The following is a 21,681-nucleotide window of genomic DNA, read 5'->3' on the forward strand; positions in this document are numbered from 1 at the left end:
ATGCCAGTTTTATAGGACTAAGATAACTTGGTATTTTTGATCATCGATTTATTGTGCTTCGCAAAAATGTTGGGGATGTATAGCAACGTCATAGAAATGCCGTTTCTACAAATGCAGGTACCTTAGTGCTGTATGTTTTGGATGCTGTGATATGAGCGATCGAGCTCTCAAGGCATTGACGGGAAGGAAGTATCGATACAATAATTCTTGTTGATAAAAAAATCTTTCGAGGTAAGAGGTATAAAATTGTAGTACTCAATAGCATTATTTCTCACTGCTCGACTCACTGCAAATAATACTGGATTTGGATTCGACTACTCAAATCGCTGGGCTCAGCCCTACTCTCGAGTTGAGTGGTTTTCAAACCTTAAGTTAATCGCACATCCCTCAAATTACCGTGGTTGACAAATGTGTGGAGCAAAGATCGATACGGGTAATATGACACGGTTTCTTTGCTATTAATTCTTTTATTCAGGGCTTTACTAAATAGTTCTTCAATAAAACTTAATCTCACGATATTCTGTGGTTGCCGATCTGAAATAAAGCAATTCTACAATTTCGCATGCATGCATCACATATTTCTTATTACGCAAAACCAATTACCTTTTTACATATGGATTTTGCATACTATAAAGTAGATTATGGATAGGTTTGCATCACTTTTACGGGTAAATTGGCCATGACAGCGGAATAAAAAAGCCCCTGTATCGCAGGAGCTGAATATTTTTGAGAAGAACACCTATTTCCGTTGTCATTAGTCATTTTGTGATAGCCATGATGATGCAACTTCCTATTTCAAAATAAGCCCACCTCCAAATGACTACTATGAGTATGCAGCCCCTCGACCAAACTTCTTGGAGAAGTACTTACTCTCCCGTTCTACTTCAACTTGCAGTGATTATCTTGAAATTTGCTACATCTAACTTAGTCGTGATTAGCTGCTTTAAACACATCTGTATTTGACAAATTAGCAAGAGTCAAAGCACTCGCTACCCTGAATCCTTTGCCAATTTGCTCTAATTACACTCGCTATTTCAAATGCATGTAATTCCACGTATTATCCTACGCCTTGTTGTGCTTCTGATATACCCGCAAGCTATCTTTTATCATCAATGTCAGGAAAATATCTGAAAAACCAACCACTCTATGATCCCTTCATTGAGAATCTTAATCTGTACCATGCCAGAAGTACGATGATATATCACCACCGCTACCTTGCAATTGCACACCATAGCATCAACAAAGTTTTATTATCACTGTATTGTGCCAAAATATCAATAAACAACGACACAATGTGGTGAAACCTAGACGCAAAGTATGGGAGTTTCCAGTTGAGATCAGAGCTGAGCACTAGAAAGTAGATGAGGCCGCTACTTTGAGACCTCTACGTCACCACAGATAAACAATTGTATAATAAAGTTCTCCAAGAAGAAGTTCCTGAAAAGAAGATAAGTCTAAAAATGAACAGAAGTTCACAATAAGAGAAGTCCACAAGAAGAAGAGAATTCAAAACTAAAACAGAGATTCACAAAAAATACACAAGACCGTCGTCAAACATGCGCCCAACACCCTCAATGGCGGGGTGTCAGCAGTGTCCCAGACGTCTAGGTTTTGCCTCTGCGTCTCCGGCACACATAGCGACATGCACGTGGGGCAGCCCAGTTTGCTGTCAAAAGGATCTGAGAAGCCCTCAGCTTGATACTCAGGCCCATAACGGCTATCGCGTGACACCCGAGTCCTCGGAGAAAGGTCCCGCGGCCTAACACCATTGTTCAGTGACACGCCACTGGGTTTAGCAGAGAGTGTTGGTCGTCTTTCCGTCTTCTTAGCATGAGTGGCTGCTCCAGCTCGACGATTGGTGATTCGCGAAGATCTTTCACGGCGGGAGACTATGATTCAAAATTTGACGGGCTAGAATCTCTCTATATAAGGTACAAAACGAAGTGTCCGGTACCTGTAATCGGCGCCCGACTTGCCTTTGCGATATATCTGACTTGAATTATTTATTACTGTCCAGTATCTCTACCGTGACTTTTTACAACTACGGAGGCAACGAACTATCAAACTTTTATGGGGAATAGTAATATATCAAAATGTTGTAGCTTGCGTTGCGTATTTAGCTACCTAAGTAGGTCGGTATGGCAACCATTGGCATTCTGTTGCCCCATGATGTTGCTTATAGTTATAGTTACATATCGCGTCCGCTCGGGACTCTTTATGCATGTTATTATCGCCAATTAAGGTGGCGAGTTGAGAACAGCTACGCTCTACAGCTGTATCATCAATGGATTCTTCGGCGATCGGACATTTTTATTACTATGGCATATTAATCATTAGATTCAAGTTGTTATTGATATGTTCCAATATTCAAAGGTAAATCTAACACTGATTCGATATGACTTCGGTAATGACATGATCAATAGCTTAGTTATCAGGAGTATACCTGAAACCGTGATCAGGCAGTACTGCTCCAATCTTTATTAAATTCTAAAATATTCTACACATAATTGTGGCACGTCAAATTAAACGCTTTTACGATGTCATGATGCATTTGTATTTTGCATGGTGTCTATTCCTAAATATTTCGACAAACTATACAAGTACAACAACAATCTTACTCAAAAATTTATAAATGAGATTTTTCGTGCCAGGTGTGAATTCAGAATAATAAATCACATTTTCACGATGCGTGTGGAACACCAGTCTACGAAGTCCCGTCAAATAAGGCCTACTTAGAAATCATTGAATACCATTATTATTGGTGCTGCGGCCCCATCAAAAACTAGAAAATTGGTCCGCAAGCACATTAGAGTTTGAGACCCCTGATTTATAATGTATATATAAGGTACCATAATCATCTTGGACTTGCGGCCACAACAATTCAACTTTGTCAGACCTGACTAGAATAGGCTTTGGTGTCCATGGAACGTTTCATCAACATACCGAGCATGACTTAGCAAATGTTAAGTTACAAAAGCGTAAGATTTAACAAATGTAATGCGGTTAAACTACATACAAAATCCGGTAAGGCAGTATTGGCAACATAGGCTATAAGGGAAATCGATTTATTTCTCTGTAATAGACACAGCTGGTGGTAGTATTGGCATTTTTATTTCTTGCTAGTTCTTTGAATCTTGGTTCTAAAGTGGTGAAGGTTTTCATCGGTCATAGAGATGCGAAAATCTATTTGAAAACATTGACTCGCGGATATAAGCTAGTAGATGTGAGTACAGCCAAACGCAGCGAGAATAAATACACCAAACCTTGTTTTTTAAAATCAGCGATAATGAATTTGGTTTTGTTAAGATGAAACCAGTAAATACCGAGACAGACTATGTCGGGATTCGACATTGAAAATGTCCGCATTCAGACCGTGGTTTGTCAGTTGAGTAGCTCGGGTGTAACGCTTAATCATCATCCCCGGCACTTTGTCAGACTTTAATAGACTAGGTTTTAATGTCCTCAATTATAATGTCCTGTAGGGGCCAGGTTTTATCGGGAGACTTCAATTTTATGTCTTACAAGTGTCCTGGTCTCAACGTTCTATCGGAAGACTCTGTCAGACCGAACTGTCCCTACAACGTTTCATTATCAACCAAGCCATGTCATTTTATTACGGGACTTTGTCAGACTTTACTAGAATAGGTACCGTATACCTGAATCTACAGCATTTCATCAATATTACAGTAACGACGCTTCATCGGAAGATTTTGCCAGACTATAAATAATCACAATCTTCGAAGGCATATGCAGTTACCATGCCGCAGGGGCCATTTACCCGGTTCTTATGATTTGCATTTTGAAATATGAATTTGCTTTTCACAGGGACGTATTTGAACTGTATGCTTACCTGGGCTAATCCACCGATGCGTTCTCTTGTAAAAGCGATCGAAGTGCCTCCAAAAAGTACTTTTCACTTGAAAAGATCAAGCAAGAAAAATTGAGTATATCTGCATGAAACCTGCTTAAGTGAAAGTAGCATGTAAATAAAAACACTCGAGTGATAAATACGAGTAGATAAAACTACTTTACTAGTTCAGTAAACAAGAAGATTTACCCCATTCATAATAAGATATGGCCTATGGGGGCGCTGAGTTTGAAACCCTGCGCCAAACAATACAAAACATGTTAATTCAGATCTGCTCACAGAAAAACGAACAAGTACATGAACAGACTTGTACAAACTATTGGGTTTTCAAAATGTGAAACTAGAACAAGAACTACTCCTTCTAAAACTTGCAACTAGAACTGATGACGTTTGATATTTTGCAAATACCGAACTAATAAGGGATAGTACGAATGACTGAACTAGAAATGACCTAAGAAATATCGGAGAGAGAATCGGAATGTCAAGGACGGGCTGTCGAGCATGAAATGGGAGGGGTTAATACCCCAAAACTCTCCCCCCGACTACGCTACTGTTGGTAGTGATGACTCTGGGCCCTAGCAATGGCTGCAAGAACATCACACAACAGGTCGCACGACTCACGACACATGTTTTCCAGCTGTTGTTTGGCAAGGTTCCGAGTCACAAGCCAATCACACTCTTATAATTTTGACTCGAGTCAAGTCGAATCACTTTCAAGTCTGAGTCCAAGTCAGCGAGCAGAGGGTCGAGTCCGAGTCATGGTGTTTTGACTCGAGTCAGAGTCCGAGTCATTATGTTCAACGTTCAGTTTTCAGTTCAATCCACTTTCAACTCTGTAGTTATTTTCCCCAATCCTAACAGTTTCTGGCCCTATTTTCCAAGTATCAGGACTGATAGACGAAATACCAATAATGTTGTAACTTTCAATACAACATCCATTGTAAAAGAATATTTATTTAACTCGAAGACTTTTTGGGTGCCTCTTTTCAAGAGTTAATCACAGGTATGTTGGACGTACATCTCAAAGATTGTTTGAGCGTATTAAGCAGCATATCCCCAAATTGATTCGGTCAAAAACATGCGCAAATACTCGCACGGAGCTTGCACGTCAGTGCAAATTGGCTGCCAAAACAGAAGACTGCTATGACGATTACCAAGCATATGCTTCGTCAATTGGTCAGCATCTGAGTGAAAACCTCGCCTGCGCACAGCACTATAATGACAATATGTTCACTGTCAGTGCGCGTGGCAGATCTTTGTTTCATTTAAAAGTGTTGGAGTCTACTCCTATTCAGTTGAACAAGCCTATTTTATGCAGACAAAAAGATTTCCTCTGTAACCTACAAATTTCTCATTAGTGAGCGTTGTTTCGTGCGCATAACTGTTTATTTACAAATTGCGTTGCTACTATAGTACCGTATGTCCGTATACTTCTAGTTAGTTATTGTTGCCATTGGTACAATGCGAATTTCATCGTCAGTATTTTGATTGTTGCGTCATACTTTGCCTTTTTGGTTTTGCTTTTAAATCTGTTTAAATCCCTTCAGTGTGCCGTTCTGTTTAAATCCCTTCAGTGTGCCGTTAACTCGTGATAAGAGGCACCCGAAAAGTCTTCGAGTTCAATAAATATTCTTTTACAATTGATGTTGTATTGGAAGCTATATTCTGTACCACGAACCAGCTATTTTTAATGTGGTAGGTAACTCTACTATTATTCAAAGTTACAATGAAATGTCCGTCTTGGTCGTCCTAGTCTTGAGTAATATGATTATTATTAAAACAATATCAATCGTAAGGCTAGTACCGTGCAACCGCGCAAGCTCAGCTTCAGCGCCGTTCTTCAGCTTAGCAAATTCATCTTGACGACTGCTCAACTGCGCCAGTTCATCTTGCGCCAAATTCCATTTTTCGTAGACCTGCTGCAACTGTCGTACCAATCGAAGCACAACACAAAAGTTAGTCAGCAATCAGCAGGGATGCCCGAGGTAAATAACACCAGTTCTACATCAAAACAAAGATAACTTGCTAGTTATTCGACCATACCAATTTTATTCATACAATTGAATAGTGTATTCATATTGAAATAAACACAAATATTTTCGACTGACACTCGTCAGGGGTAATCGTCAGCAACTAGTAGAGAATTGGAAAGAACATTGTATATCAAGAATCGTATCACAAAATATGACGTCACCAGCATGAAATTTCAAACGAGAGAGCGTTCAATGTACTATTTTCAGGTGATACACGAACTCCTTTTGTTGACGGAGTTTGGGTTGGTGTATTTTGATAAAAGTCGACTCCAAGGCACCCAAATGGAAGTGTGAACGGCCCCTCCCAACGGCGCGAAATCTGTCGTTGGGAGACGCGATTACCCCTGACGAGTGTCAGCTGAAAATATTCGGGATCATTTCAATATGAATATACTATTGAATGGTATATTGAAGTTCTGTACCTCCAAGAAGCTCACGAATTTTATTGCACAAATCTATAATTCTTGTATATAAATCAAAACAAGGAGCATATTATTTTCAGCACTACAAAAATAATCTCTCATCCCTCGACGCAAATCATTAGAATTAATACTCGATTCAGATTCGAGTACTCAAATCACTGAGCACATCCCAATTAGTCAGTCAAGCAAAGTAATTTTATGACCTTAAATTTCTACTAACACTGGAAGTACTGTTGTAAATCGCTAATTCTAGTTGTATTCCAATATAAATTTACAGTGTCACTCCTACTTGAGCACAAACGCTGACCAGCTTTGAGCACATCTGACAAGTAATAAACAGTTCAACCATAACTGTGTATGTTGTAACCAAGTTGCGTTCAGCCTCACCTCATCCTCCCACGCTTCGATGACGAGCTTCTTCGTTTCATAGGACACTTTCAACGAGTGGTTATCGCATTTAAGTTGTCTCACTTCAGCTTAAATTTGAATGGAGATCGTCAGCGCAATAACAAGAACCACAACGGAGGGGTGGTGCAAGACTTGAACAGCCTTACAAGGCTATTTCTGTACCTTCCTTATCTAGCCGCATTGGGGCTCTTCAAAAATCGAAACGATGTTCACCAAATTTGGTTCAATTCCAGCCAGTGGAAGCGGAGTTATCGCCGTCGAAAAATTTGGATTATGAATAAAATAGTATTTACGGTGACCAATTCTTCAATTATTTATTATAGCGGTGCCCACCGTAAATACTATTTTATTCAAATCCAAATTTTTCGACGGCAATAACTCCGCTTGTACTGGTTGGAATTCATCCAAATTTGGTGAACATCGTTTCTGTAGACAACCTAACACTTTCATGGGGTGAACAGAAAATTTTCAAATTTTTTGTTACTTATTTTTATATAATAAATAGAACCTTTCTTCTCCTATAGCAATGCGGCTACTGGTTGGAATTGAACCAAATTTGGTATGTAGGGTTAAATTAGGTAACCTAACAATTGTTTTTCAAGTAGCCAGTACGATTTGAGAAAAAAAGTCATTTTTGAAGAGCCCTAAGCCGCATATGCACATGATGTACATGGTGACTCGACTTGACTCGAGTCAAAACTATAAAAGTGAGATTGACTTGTGACGTGGTTACAACCATGATACAATGTCCTAACCTGTCCTACGTAAACAAAGTCGCAAGGTTCCGAGTCACGGATCGTACAATTATAGTTTTGACAACAGTTAACTATTCGCTGACGATTACCCCCGACGAGTGTCAGTAGAAAATATTCGGGTTTATTTAACATGAATGCACTATTCAATTGTCTATTGAAGTTGTGCACCTCCAGGAAGCTCTTCAAAGTGTGAAAAGTAGTATCATCACAATAGGGACTGTGATTGCAATATGACTTGTCCTTCTGAACGCGAGCTTGAATCGTAACATGGCTCATTATTTTCAAAATTTAGACCCAAATTGCAAATCAACATTTTGCAAACTTGAGACTCGAATTGAAAGATGAACCATGCCGGAATCATGACATGTATTGCAATTTACGAATTGTACACCGGCATATTTTTATTCTGTGGCACAGTCTACCAAGCCAATCCAAAAACAAATACAGCCGTCATGTAAGAGTACCTTGGGCAAGTTCAACAGCTTCATCCATGCCGCTTAGTTTTTCTTCCAGTTTCTCCACCTGTTCGGCAATCAGTCAAGACGATTAGTAAACCAGTAACAACCCATTTCAATGCAGACTTTCTTACACTACGAAGATCAAATCAATATTTAAGAAACAATGCTAATGTCAGAACGAAAAATGCATCAGTGATTTCAGTGAAGTAACAACAACTGCTTCACTGAGAATAACGATATGTTTAACATAGCTCAGGTGTCCAGATGAAAGGTTTCATTCCTGCCCAAAAACAGTAAAGGGTTGAAAGGCTGTTGTAATAAACCCTGCGGAGTTTTGAAAATGCGCCTCAAGCTAGATGCCACAACTAGAAAACCCTGTTCCACATTGAAGTTCATGCGTAAAGTCGGTTTGGTTTGATCCCGATAAAATAAAATTGAAAAAATTTCTTCAGAATTGAATCTACTTGGTTGGTTGCAGATTTTTAAATTTCTAGTTCTAGTTTGGAAAGGTCTGTCTGGTCGTAACCATTAGTAAGCATCATATTGAAGACACGAACAAGCGACTTCCGACAAACAAAATTCACAAACCTCTTCACACTTTGCGCTATAAGCGGCGAGGTACAGCATGCAGTCAATCGTCTGTGATTCAGAGTCTCGCGTTTCCACCGAGACTGTTTGCGTCTCCGACTCGCACTGCGATAGGTAGACGTAAGCGTATCAGTTCCAAAATATCACAACGGCATACTAGTTGGATGGTTCAGGAAATTGTCAGTCGTATATCAACAGAAAGTACGTATCCTCATTCATCAAGTAGGTTTTCTAGATTATAGAAAACACCGAGCCATTACTAGACATAGGCACATATTCTAATTGCATTGATCGAAGTCGAGCAGTTGAGAGACCATCTTTACCAGTGCTGATATTATACATCCGTTGCCCTCGATAGTTAAATCATCAACAAGAAACGCAGTTGACACAGCATTGTACAAAAATTAGAATAATCGATGCGAACAGATGCCCCAAGCTCAAAGTTCTATTTTTAGAATTGGTGTATAATCTAAAAATACTGCATTGAGTTCAAGTTAAATCTTTGCCTAAATTATTCGAATTTTCATGCCGGTGACGTCACATTTTGTGATACTATTGTTGATATACAAAGTTATTTCCAATTCTCTACTAGTTGCTCACGATCACCCCTGAGGAGTGTCAGTCGAAAATAGTTGGATCAATGTAAATATATTATTGGATAGTATACTCATATTGAAATGAACCCGAATATTTTCGGCTGACACTTGTCAGGGGTTATCATGCGCAACTCGTAGAGAATTGGAAAGAAAATTGTATATCAGCAAAACAATCATATCACAAAATGTGACGTCACCGGCATGAAATTTCGAATAATCGGTGTTGCTCCCTCCTAGGGTTATGCAAGTGTTCTAATAAATCCATTCAATTGTATATGATGTTCTGTACCTCTAAGAAGTTGTAAATATATCATTAAATCACCATCACACTCACGCAACACAATAGACATATTCGAAGAGCTTCTTGGAGGTAGAGAACTTCAATATACAATTGAATAGTATATTCATATTGAAATGAACCCGAATGTTTTCGGCTGACACTCGTCAGGGACAATCGTCAGTAACTAGTAGAGAATTGGAAAGAACATTGTACATCAACAATCGTATCACAAAATATGACGTCACCAACATGGAATTTCGTATAAAAGAGCGTTCAATGTACCATTTTTAGATGGTACACGAACTCCTTTTGTGTATACAGAAACAAGTATCTACACAGAGCCACTAACCTCATGTAATTCCGTGCCATTCGTGTAAGAAAAAGAGAGATCGCCGGTCTGCGTATCGGACTCTCGCATTCCCACGGAAACAGTCTGCATCTCCGCCTCACACTGGGATTGATAAAAGCGCGCTTGACAGTTTCATAATGACACAGCGGTACACTGATCTCATAGTTTAATATTTATTTTTGCAGTTTTATTGCTTATATTCATTGTTAGACCGCTCCAGTTTTTTCGTCTGTTACTTTTCGTTCAGTAGTCTAGTTCTATTTATGGTTGCGCATTTTGAAAATCCAGAATTTGTATACGTCTACTACCGTTTTCATTGTGTCGCACACTCAAATGTCAGACAATAGCATGTCAAGATTCCTATTCAGGGTCTTTTCACAGCAAAATTGTCAACATCCAACATATTTTCAAACAGTTGGCCGCAAATCAAGCGTATATGTGACGCTAGCAACGTAAAAACAAGCAACTAACGATAAACGAAAGCCACAAACCTCGAGCGTTTTCACAGGATTTTTGCCGGACGCCGTAACGGTTTGTGTCTCTGCCTCGCGTACGTCGAACGAAGCATCTCCGTTGAAAGTAACACGGTTCTCTGAAAGATATGTTCATTGTTTAGTCGACTTCATCATTTCATAAATATATATAATATATATATTATATATGGGCTAGGCCATGGTAGTCTAACTAACAGCCAACTTCTATACATCATAAGCGCAATTTCGTTAACAGGAGGAAGCTTATCTGATACCTGTATTATTATTGGCATTTCCGCTTGTACTTAAACCTTCATAAATTGATGCTATCTTGCTAAATTTTCAAAGCCCCTCTATTTTTAGGGTGGAGTGAAAAATTTTGAATTTTGAATCAATTTCTATAACAATTTTGATATCGTGCACCCTCTAGTGGTCGTGTCATTTCACAGAATGAGCCAAAAATAGGTAATTTCGCTATATATTGATAACCGCTGACACTAGAAAGCTGATTTCGGTCTTAAAAGATGCAGAAGCAACAAGTTTCTATCTCACTTCCACAGAAATTTGTCTTGAAAATATAAACAGAAAAAAATTATAAGCGAATTTTTAATTTTTACACCGTTTTTAGGTAAAATTAGGCACTGAAACAGTGGGTAAGACGCCAAATGCGTGTAGTAATTGATTTTATGACTCACAACTCCATATTGAAAGTATAGACATTGCAAATCTGTATTGAAAGTCACACCAAGTCACCCTCCTTTTTTCACAGGATACACGCATGGTTGTATTCATTGAAAATGTCACCGTATGCATAGTCAGGATGACAATTTGGCGCAGATTTTTATGAGAATTAAACTTTTAAGCATACAATTTATACGTTCACATTGAAATAAACCTGTATATATTCTTCTGACTCTGACACTCGTCAGGTGTAATAGTCATCAACTAATTGAGAATTGAGAAAATCATTGGATATCAACAAACGTATCACCGAATATTATGTCACCGGCATGAAAATTCGAATAATGAAGTCGAACAGATGGCTTTAGACTCAATGTACCGTTTTTGGATTATACAAGAGCTCATTCTGTTGTCTGATTTTATTTCAACATGAATTCGTCATTCAATAGTATATTGGAGTTTTGTAACCCTATCCCCAAGAGTATCCAAAAACCTTTCAGCAGAATCGCAAAGTAAAAATTGAAATCTCGTGGGATCCATCAGCCAAGTAAAATTATAACTCGAGATCTCTAGCAAGCCTACCGTTGTCGAAAAGTATTTTCCTGGGAGACGACGCAGCCAGGAATGTGAAAGACGGCAGCTTGTTCTTGTGCACTTTGACGATCGGAGAATCGAAATTGCCCGTCCTGCGAGTGGCGGTGCCACAAATGGGCGAGTCGTAGCAGTTACGTTCCAAATTCTGCGGCAGGAAGAAAATAGGAAGTGGATGTTTTATATTTTTGTCGATGATTTGCGGCATATACACAGACTCATGATATACATACACTTGATCTGTGCATATGCATACCATGAGTGCATGAGGTAGGCTACATATGCAGCTGGACAAGGAAGGTACAGATATAGCCTTGTAAGGCTTTTTAAGTCTTGCACCACCCATCCCAGGTATCTGCATGCTAAGCATGACAATTCAAAATCACTCAAAATTCCGTAATCAAAACGAGTCCGGTCAGCATATTAGGGTTTCTACTGAATCAATACTAGTCAGCCCGCAAGATTATCGGACCACAATCTGACATACCGGTATCGAGTTCGCCTACCGACACATGCAGTATTCATTTTCACCCCGTCCTTTTATGCTACCCTTTCTTAAATCCAGTGCGCATGTCTCTTATTTACACGCTGCAGGCCAGGGTGGGTGTCTGATTAAAAGACTACTCCAATTCGTTTTGGCTCCCACTTATATTTTCATTATATCGCAATCTTGTGACGAATTGATTTGATAAAAATTTCAATAAAATACTGATCTGTATTAGATATTTCCAAGTCTGAATCCAGAGTCGAAATGGATTAAGTCATACTTGCTCGAAAAGACATTTAAAAATTCAAAATTACTAGAAATTACGTAGTTCAATAGAGATCTGGGTTTACGAAAATGGTAAATCCCGATCCGGCCGCCATTAGGAGGTCGGATTTCATATATTTAAACCAGAATTCTGAATTTATTCCCCACCTTGTGACCCACTCGAAAAAAACATTGACCTATAGCTAATTAGCTAGTTCTGAGAGTTTTGAGTCTGATTTAAAGTGGAATGTCCCAACTAAATGGGCTGGTAGAATAGAAATTGTTCTAGCTTTTCGTAGAAGATTAAAAACTTTGCGCATTACCACACTGCTACCATTCTAGTTAAATTCACCTCGTCGGCAGTGGTCAATTCCTGTTCGATACTCTGCTTTACAGTACTGGAGTCGTTAAAGCTTCTGGTCCTGAAAATTTGAAGAGATTCTCAACACAGCAGCCTAAGTACAGTCGTTGCAATACCATAATACAGGTGATCAAAGTAGTCACTATCTTAGAGTAGATATAGAGCAGGGGTCACCAACTGAAAATGGGTCCCAAACCACTTTTTGAATTTCGTAGTGGCCGCTGGCCGCATAAATTCAATATCGATATATAATAGGCAACCACGTCTTAAAACTCTACGACAGCACAACGCTGTGCTACCTAACACACACTCAGGGAATACAAATTCAACAAAAAATCATCATCAATTTCATTCTATTTTGAACTCTTGAGATGTGCACGATTCCCGGAAACGCTTTTCAGCGACTAAGGATTCGATATCGGGGCTAGCGAGAGAGGTTACTAGCTGAAAGACCATCTCCACGTAAAGCTTGATCTTGCGGGGAAGCCCTAAGACAATGGTTCTCAAACTTTTTTAGACACGCCCCCCTTTATGATAATGAAAAAAAAATTCGCGCCCCCCTAATCGTCATATCTCAAAATGCTACCAGAATGCTAGCAATCCCAACGGATAGTTTGATGGCATTGAATAAGGTTATAACTTTTGATTGGAGAATACTTTGTTATGAATTCCGGACAATACACTGAGCAACAACGATGAATTTGAGCAACACTGAGCAACAAACTCGTTCAGTTGACTGCAGCTCTGCGCCCCTTCAGTTGCTTCCATGCCCCCACAAGGGGGGGGGGCACCCCCCAGATTGAGAACCACTGCCCTAAGCCGTTTTCTAAGCGTCTCGGTCTTAGCAGTGTTTGGGTCATTGCACGTCACGGCAATATGCTTATTGATATCAGCTGACTCTCCCTCGGTGGCAAGCTGTTGCCATCGCCAAAGCCATTTTAGTTAGCGACGGATAGTGATGTTGGGCACAGGAGAATATCTTATTTTGAAACAGCAACAGCAATATGTTGAAACTGTCGTCAAATTCAGCATTCTAAAATGGTTTTCTTAGATTTCTTCCAAAATCTCAAGTCAAGTAGCGGGCCGCAAAATATGACCGCGTGTTGCTGACCTCTGATATAGAGTGTCTAGAAGTAGGCAGAGATGGTTAAAGCAACCATCGTTGGCACCAAGTACAACTACAAGTAGCAATTTCCAAGTAAAAAATGACACTAAGTAGTTTACTCCTAGATTCCAAAAAATTTCAAGTAGAAGTGGAAGTACTCTATAATGTAGGTTTTCAAGAAAGAGCACATGGAACTATAAACGGACTACATATCAGAAAGGAGATCGTTAAACTGAGATTTTTGAAGGCTCAACACTCTGCAAAATTTGTTTTCAAATTCTACCAATCCCCAAGCAAAATAAGGTTCAGAACAATTGACACAGAGCACATTACTTTGACAAGGTTAGCGCTACGCATAGAGCTTGCAAAATTGTAGCTTTAATAAGTAATCGCATCATCTCGTAACAAACTGTAGTATGTGCATAACACTTACATGGAATACTCCAATTGCTGAGCGTGAAGCTGTTCGATTAGCCTCTTCTTTTCCTCGTTGATGGTCTGACAAGAAGCAAAGTTTCATCAGCGACACAACGACATTATTTCTATGCATCGTGACATAGGGATCAGGAATAATTTCGTAACGAGGTGGCTATCAGAGCCCTACCGATATCAAAATTTCACAATATTATTCGTTTGGGCCAATATTTGTTGTCGAGAATTTCACAATATTTCCACTAAATCCAATTCAGTTGCAGGAACAATAGCAAGCCTATTATTATGCCTACAAAAATTAGCTTCCGATAGTCCATTCCCTATTCAATTACTATCGGAATGTTGCGGCCATCCATCGTAGAATGCGGATTCTTTTACGGTTAGCTTACCTCGTACATACTTTCGAAATGATTCAACCTATCTTCTAGATCGGCGACTTGTTTGGTTTTCTGCAAGGAGAAACAGCAACCCTTTAGTGAACTATATAATCACCGACAAAGTGATCAAACATAATCTGAATATATCATCTCTTTATATAAGACCAGAGTTGGCTGCAGCAGTCGGCGCTGGTATTCAAGTACCGTAAATTTCAATTCAATTACAATTACATGTAGCTATTTCCAAGACACATCAAAACTACTCCAAGTCGAAGAAGAAATTTGCCATCCCTGGCATGAAATCAGACTTGGTTAAACTAGTAAGCATTGGTACTCAAGTAGATGTGAAAGTAATGCCATAAATTTCTACTCGAAAACAATTAGGCTATAAGCGGACATTTCAAAGACATTGTCAAAACTACTTCAAATGGAAGGAGAAACTGATAGGCCAGAATACCACACCAGTACCGTACCTAGTTTCTAAAAGCAGATCTGTTCGAGTGATCAGATTTTTTTGAGCAGGTTATCAAGATTGCAATTTTCGCGACTAACACAAAACGAATATGACACTACAAGTAGGAGCAATATTGGGAAATGCATTTAGTTACCATGATGCAAGGTATATTTCTTGCAGTTTTGATCACAATTTCACTCGGAAAAAGTGTCACAAACTCCACTACATTCCACTTTACAAAATCAAAATTGTAGAAAGCAAGTTGGATTGCCTAAAAAACTGTTGAAGTAGAATTGGGGGTATTCTAAAAACATATCAAATTAAGAAAGTATTGAAGTTCTGCACCTCCAAGAAGCTCATTAAGAAAGTAGTACAAGCAGGAAAACCTTGCTTCAACACTACAGTAAAAGTACAAATCGTCACTAAAGTGTGCGGTTCAAACTCGAGTGATAACAGTGCGGTAGCCTAGTTGTATCAAAACTCACCAAGGCACATGCGTCCCTTTCGGTCTCCCATCTCAAATGCGTATCTTCGAATTTGTCCTTGACAAGAAACACATCGCCACTTAAACGTCAGGCATTACCGAAGATTTGCGAAGAGATTAAATCCCTGACTTTTTAACCCAAAATTCGAGCGTGAGCCTAACTCTGACTAAGATTTTGTCAAATCTCACTGTATTCATTACACCTTTTTTAACCGTAGCAAAATAACAGAAATATACAATCAAATTATGACATCAAAACGGACTTCACAGAACAGGTAAGGCACCTCACACAAGTGCTATAGTTGATTTGAGCTAAGCTTTTGCTACTAAGATTATAAAGATAACAAATTCAGAGTTATATCAAGCCCAGGACATTGTACTAACAACGGTTAAGCTATGACCTCGAATACAGCAATGAGTGATCACATAATTTATGTGAATACAAAAAATAAATACCTGTAATATCTGGTTGTCCGTCTGTATATTCGCACACATATCTCTTTCTTTCTCGAGTTGTGTGCACACTATGTCGTACTGTAATTCCAAACAGAATAATTTAATATTGAAGGCATATCACAGTTTCACTTCATGCTTCGCAATTTTAATTAGAATCTATACCTTGCATGAGTGGGCTACTATGTAATCGAACAATTTGAGCATGAATTAGGATTAGATCAATATAGAATTGAAGATTTTCGACCGGTCTGAGATTACAATTTTTCTAAGACAACCTTTGTTTGTCCATAAATTATCAGAAAGACAGTTTTCGACTCTTTTCATTTGTTTGCATTGGAGCCGACATCAATCAAAATACAGCAACCTAGTCTGTCCCAACAGAAAGAGTTTGTGCGCTATCTAAAAACAGTACATTTCATGCCGGTGAATTCATATTTGGTGATACGATTGTTAAAGGGGCTCTGCACTCTGAAAATGATGTGGTCTCAAATTGATGGGCATTGAAAGAAAAATTTTGGTCGCAGCCGTTTTCTTCAGAACGCCACCGTAATGGAGCTGCAATGTATTGAAATTTCCATAGGGGCAAAACGCTCCAGCAGTCACGCAGAGATCAAACTTTACATAGTTATATATAGTGTATAGGCCGATGTTATGAAGGGAATGGAATACACTAGTCCCGATTTTGACATAAATCTCCTGACTGGACATCTTCCGTTGAATGCGGTATCTAAACCACCTTGGCATGTACGACATATATCCTTCATAACATCGGCTGATAACTATATACAGTTAGATCTCTGCATGACTGCTGGAGGGTTTTGCCCCTATGGAAATTTCAATACATTGCAGCTCCATTACCGTGGCGCTCTGAAGAAAACGGCAGCAGCCAAAATTTTTCTTTCGTTTTGCCCTTCAATTTGAGACCACATCATTTTCAGAGTGCAGTGCCCATTTAATATACAATATTCTTTTCAATTCCGTACTAGTTGCTGACTCGACCAGAGCAGCGTCAACCAAAAATATGAATATATCATTCAATTACACTGACTTTGTTCTGAATCTCCGACAGCGTGATCCTGTAATCGTCAGCCTCTTCCTTCGCAACTTTCTCCCGATACGACGCACTCTCCACGGCCTTCTGCAGTCTGTGATTGGCAGTTTGAATTTCGTCTTTTTCCGAGAGCAGCTCCTGGATGCCGGGCTTCACATCTTGAATTCTGAAGAACATTACAGATTACAACTGCAAAAGTCACTGCCGTATGCCATGGGGCTGGGAGTGGGGGTCACACACTAATACCGAGAATGCTGTTACTGTGAATGTGTACATCAAGAGAATGGACAATTTAGGGCTGTTCAGAATAACTATTCTTTTCAAATTTTACTGGCCACTTGACAAAATTGTTAGATAGCTTAAAAAACGCGGCACACCAGTTTTGGTTCGATTCCAACCTGTAGAAGCATTGATTTACGAGAGAGAAGTTTTGGATTTAATAAAAGTTTTTTCAAGGTAAAAAAATGTCAAAATTTTGATTTTTTAGGTAAAAATCTTCCGTTTTTAGGTTAAAAAAACGCCCAACTTATTATAGACCTACCCACCGTAAATACTCTTTTTTTCAAATCGAAAATTCTCTACTGCAATAACTTCCACTGGTTGGAATTGCGCTAAATCTCATAATCATCTGTTTTTCATACAACCTAACAATTACGTGTCCCGCATGTCTATGTGCAAGGTGCGATGGCACACGCAGTAGAATTACCTTCTGAGGTCTTTTTCCAGCGCGGCAATCCTCTGCTTTTGCAGGTCATATTCCTCGTCACCCACCTCGAGCTGGCGCCTCACGTCTGAGACTTCACGTTTCAGACCCGTGTTGACGCTGATCAGATTCTTGTTCCTCAGAAGTAGCTCGCCAACATCGCTAAGGAAAGGACAAACAGCTTCTTGAAGATACACAACTTCAATATACAATAACATATCTGCGAGGTCGTGATCAGTCCTCAGCATTGCCATAAAATGCAATAAGTAGCAGGGTTGTCATGACTCGACTCGGGTCCGAATCTAGTCACGATTTTCTGATGCCTCGAGTCATTTTCTCAAAATAGGGAATAACTCGACTCGATTAAATCTGTATATTGACTCGACTTGGATTCGAGTCATTGCAGATGACTCGAATGAAGTCACATGACTCGAGACTCAGACGGCCAAGAACAACATTTCATTGTAATTTCGAAGAATAGTAACGTAACCACCCTATTGGTGTTTCGTCTATTGGTACTAGTACTTGAGACCGGAAACTGGAAAAACTTAGGAAAATTAGTATCTTATAATGCGAACTATTTGATATCACTAAACAGAGTTATAAAAGTGGGTTCAACAAGACTTGACCTGGATACTGAGCAGTCAACACAATGACTTGGACTCGAGTCATAATACCATGGTAGAACCACTGCTCGATGACTTGGACACGACTCGGTGGTGAATTGAAAATGACTCGAATCAAAACTATAAAAGTGAGATTGACTTGTGACTCAGGAGACTTGTGACTAGGTCGCAACCCTGATAGGTAGGCCTAGTAGGTACGGTCTACAAAATACCAAATAATCTTTAATACGATGGCCTTCATATTCACTGTGGTGAACGAGCGATACTCGACTCGAAGTCTAATACTCGATTCAGAATCAAATGACTCACACTGCACTTAGTTTTCCATGGCCCTAGCTAGTTGTTACTACATGCAATTAAATAGGTATAGACGAAAACACACCAAATTCTCTTTATGGGGCATGCAACTTTCGTACCGCCATAGAGATAGTAAAGAAATATTGAGCGATGCTCGAATACCCGCATAGCCTACTCGATTCAGAATCGCATCACTGATACGCTCGATTTCACTCAGCTCTAAACATCACCTATAACACATGCGATGAAACAGGACAAGCCTCAAAACTCAACTGTTCCATGATGGACATGGTCGAAATATCCCCACCGCACCCCTCCAGCTGGCTGCTCGTATTCAAGAAAGATTCGTCTGGAAAGAATATTCAAAGAGATTGTGAAAAGCAAGGACTATGGCTCCGCAATTTTACCGGATCAGACCGATTCCATCCATTTTGGATTGCTTACTTTGAAACATGATCAATGATCATACTAGTTAGAAACCAACACACAGAGGTGGTCAGTAACGAGTCAGTACAGTACTACAGTGCTAATTTTTTTGAGTACTCCTTTCGGTTTCGTTTAATCTTTTCTGAGTCTAGTTGCACCAGTTAAGTAGTTGTTTTAGACTTCTGGCTGTTCTGAGGAACTGCTAAAAGCATGTGACCCCAAATCTTCACTTTGAAACCAGACTAACAACCAATAAAACCCAATCAAAGCTTACCAGATGAAGGAATATCGCCAGCATTCAAGCTATCCCCAAATGAATTCCTGAACAAAAGAGTGATTCAAATTAATCAAGCGAAACAACCGCACATGTGAATTAGCTTGAATGTAGTGAGTAATGGGGATATCCATATAAATTGGACCCAACGATACTTATGCTTCATTCAGTTTGTGGCTGACACATTATTTTGGTGTACGCCACTTGATGTAGGCTACATCCTATTTTCAATGCCAAACCATCAAAATTTGTAGAGCATGAGGAACCGTTAGCGTTGAAATTGACCGATAATTTTGCAAAACTGAGCTCACATTCATAAATATCGGTATCAGTAAGCTTGAAAGCAGTATTACGGTCGAAACACATCAAACAGGATATGCTAAAAAATGCTTCGTTCAAGAACTAACAAACTGACAACTTGAATTAAGCACAGGTACCGAATATTTTTGAAATAATAATGACATCAACTTGAAGCACGTTTACGGTAATTCAATTCAATACTTTATTTCCACGTTCGACTATGTATGGCAACAATAACTTCACCTCCATTATTTTCTCCTTAATCAATAGTTGATATCAATATCAATTGGTATCAACAGTTGATCGTTATTCCTCATGCACTGGGCACAGTCTGCAACCAGCTCACTAACCCTCAAGGGATACTAAGACCACCTGCTCGGAACCAATAATGTGAAGGTTTATAAGATCATCAATAACTACACAAGAATATCAACTTGGCTTGACAATATTATTGAAATTTGTGTGTCCTATTATCGCTAGCTATTGATGTGCCGAGAGAAACACAAGGATGTCGCAGTGTTAATGTACACATAGTCTAGCTACTGGTTGAAAGTCACATCAACACGATTCTTCCAACCCGTTCAAATCTGCTCGCATCAGCAAAGGAAATTATACATCGATATGACTAGTATGGTATTTATTTCATTATTATGTAATAGGAAGATATAAGTGATAAAATTTGCATCAAACCTTTTTGTTTCCGCAAAGCTTTTTATCAGCGTGATGAGCGAGTCCACTGATATTGACGTGTCAAGATCCAAACTTTCGCAGAGCGCAGATAGCTCGTCGGGTCCCGCAGCTGATATGTTACGTCATTACAGTAAGAAAGGCGCATCAACATAATTTTTGGTAATGAACAGCAGGGCTTCTCAAACTTTTACCTCTATACCCCCAATTTAGATAGAAACTCTTTTAGGCAACAATGACAGAGGTCGTCCATAACAAGATACTTTCAATTTTTAGAAGTACTAAACTGGCATTGTATAGTTTCAGTACGCAATCAAGCAATTTTGGTTTCAGATTTCTTCCACTTCTCACCCAATAGTTTTTGAAGCCAAACTAATAGCTACAGTGTCTAATTTCCATATATTGTCAAGTAGCCTAAAGAGTAGTGGCACACCTTAATTCGACAGATTCACATCAATTTCATCGGTAAAATTGCCACGACATTTCGGGTTAAACGCAAGGGTGGGTATTACAATTTTAAAAACTAACACCAACGATCTAAATCTATATTACCCCAGTCGTATATTTAGCTACACATACGCATTTGCACATCAAATGGCACAAACTGGAAGTTGAAAATTTAAGGTGACTTGACCCCAGTTACTTTGAAAATTTATAAGCTATACCTCAATAAGGGGCTCGACTTATAAACTTCGGGAGGACTTGACTTGACTAAGTCAAAATTTGCAGTTGACTCGAAATGATTTGGGGCCAGAAGGTATTGAGTTGTTCTGAACGCTGACGCTGGTATGTACATTTAGCATTTATATTCTAGGCTAAATAATAAGGAATGGATGAAAGAGAGCTGAAAGACATATCTTCAGAATTACCAAATTCATTAGGTATGAAATTGCAGTGCTTTTCTGTTTCTGCCTACTCAACAGTCGTATAGACTGTGGACAACCTAACAATTGTGGATAGTTCATAATAAAAATCTAAAAGTAAAGATACCGGTACTTACACCGTAATGTGATGAAAAACTCCAAGACATCAGGAACAGAAATATTCCTATCAAATTCATCTTCGATTTGATCCGATTGCTCGCCAACTGCCACTAAAATAAAAAATATCCTTGTTACTGGCTTTCGAAAAGAGCGAAAACAGCTGTGTAATGTCACCAGCATCGGGAATTACGTATATAAGTCTCGCAAATTTATACAGTATAAAGATTAGAGTATTTCAGCATCCTTACAATTTTCCATTCCAAATATATCCCGCGCCTGATGCAAATATCATGTAGCAACACGCGAGATACAGTGCAGGACACGGTATTGGAATCATATACCGGTATACGGTGTAGTCAGTGAACCGATTAATCCAAAACAACAATCGCCAATCGCATCGATAACTGTATAT

The 21,681-nt window shown here is 39.1% G+C and overlaps 1 protein-coding gene and 1 long non-coding RNA gene across 3 annotated transcripts in view; both read right to left on the bottom strand.

Moving 5' to 3' along the window:
- LOC145435335 (uncharacterized) overlaps positions 1-21,681 on the bottom strand; it is a 200,220-nt gene that overhangs the window by 66,628 nt on the left and 111,911 nt on the right. The window lies entirely within an intron of this gene.
- Positions 1-21,681, bottom strand: part of LOC145434861 (uncharacterized) — a 36,062-nt gene that overhangs the window by 14,049 nt on the left and 332 nt on the right. For both annotated transcript variants that reach the window (XM_080312109.1, XM_080312116.1), the window contains exons 2-20: positions 21,287-21,379; positions 20,290-20,398; positions 19,300-19,346; positions 18,873-18,948; positions 17,680-17,838; positions 16,971-17,139; positions 15,923-16,000; positions 15,468-15,524; positions 14,541-14,600; positions 14,153-14,217; positions 12,606-12,675; positions 11,494-11,650; positions 10,249-10,349; positions 9,758-9,859; positions 8,533-8,637; positions 7,951-8,008; positions 6,711-6,799; positions 5,673-5,793; positions 3,851-3,916 (exon numbers count right to left, since the gene is read on the bottom strand). In XM_080312109.1, the coding sequence (XP_080168235.1) occupies positions 3,851-3,916; positions 5,673-5,793; positions 6,711-6,799; positions 7,951-8,008; positions 8,533-8,637; positions 9,758-9,859; positions 10,249-10,349; positions 11,494-11,650; positions 12,606-12,675; positions 14,153-14,217; positions 14,541-14,600; positions 15,468-15,524; positions 15,923-16,000; positions 16,971-17,139; positions 17,680-17,838; positions 18,873-18,948; positions 19,300-19,346; positions 20,290-20,398; positions 21,287-21,379 (1,782 nt within the window). The remainder of the gene's footprint in view (positions 1-3,850; positions 3,917-5,672; positions 5,794-6,710; positions 6,800-7,950; positions 8,009-8,532; positions 8,638-9,757; positions 9,860-10,248; positions 10,350-11,493; positions 11,651-12,605; positions 12,676-14,152; positions 14,218-14,540; positions 14,601-15,467; positions 15,525-15,922; positions 16,001-16,970; positions 17,140-17,679; positions 17,839-18,872; positions 18,949-19,299; positions 19,347-20,289; positions 20,399-21,286; positions 21,380-21,681) is intronic.

This window comes from Botryllus schlosseri, chromosome 1, assembly GCF_051294905.1.
Source record: "Botryllus schlosseri isolate E-star chromosome 1, Bs_hap1, whole genome shotgun sequence".
Lineage (NCBI taxonomy): Eukaryota > Metazoa > Chordata > Ascidiacea > Stolidobranchia > Styelidae > Botryllus > Botryllus schlosseri.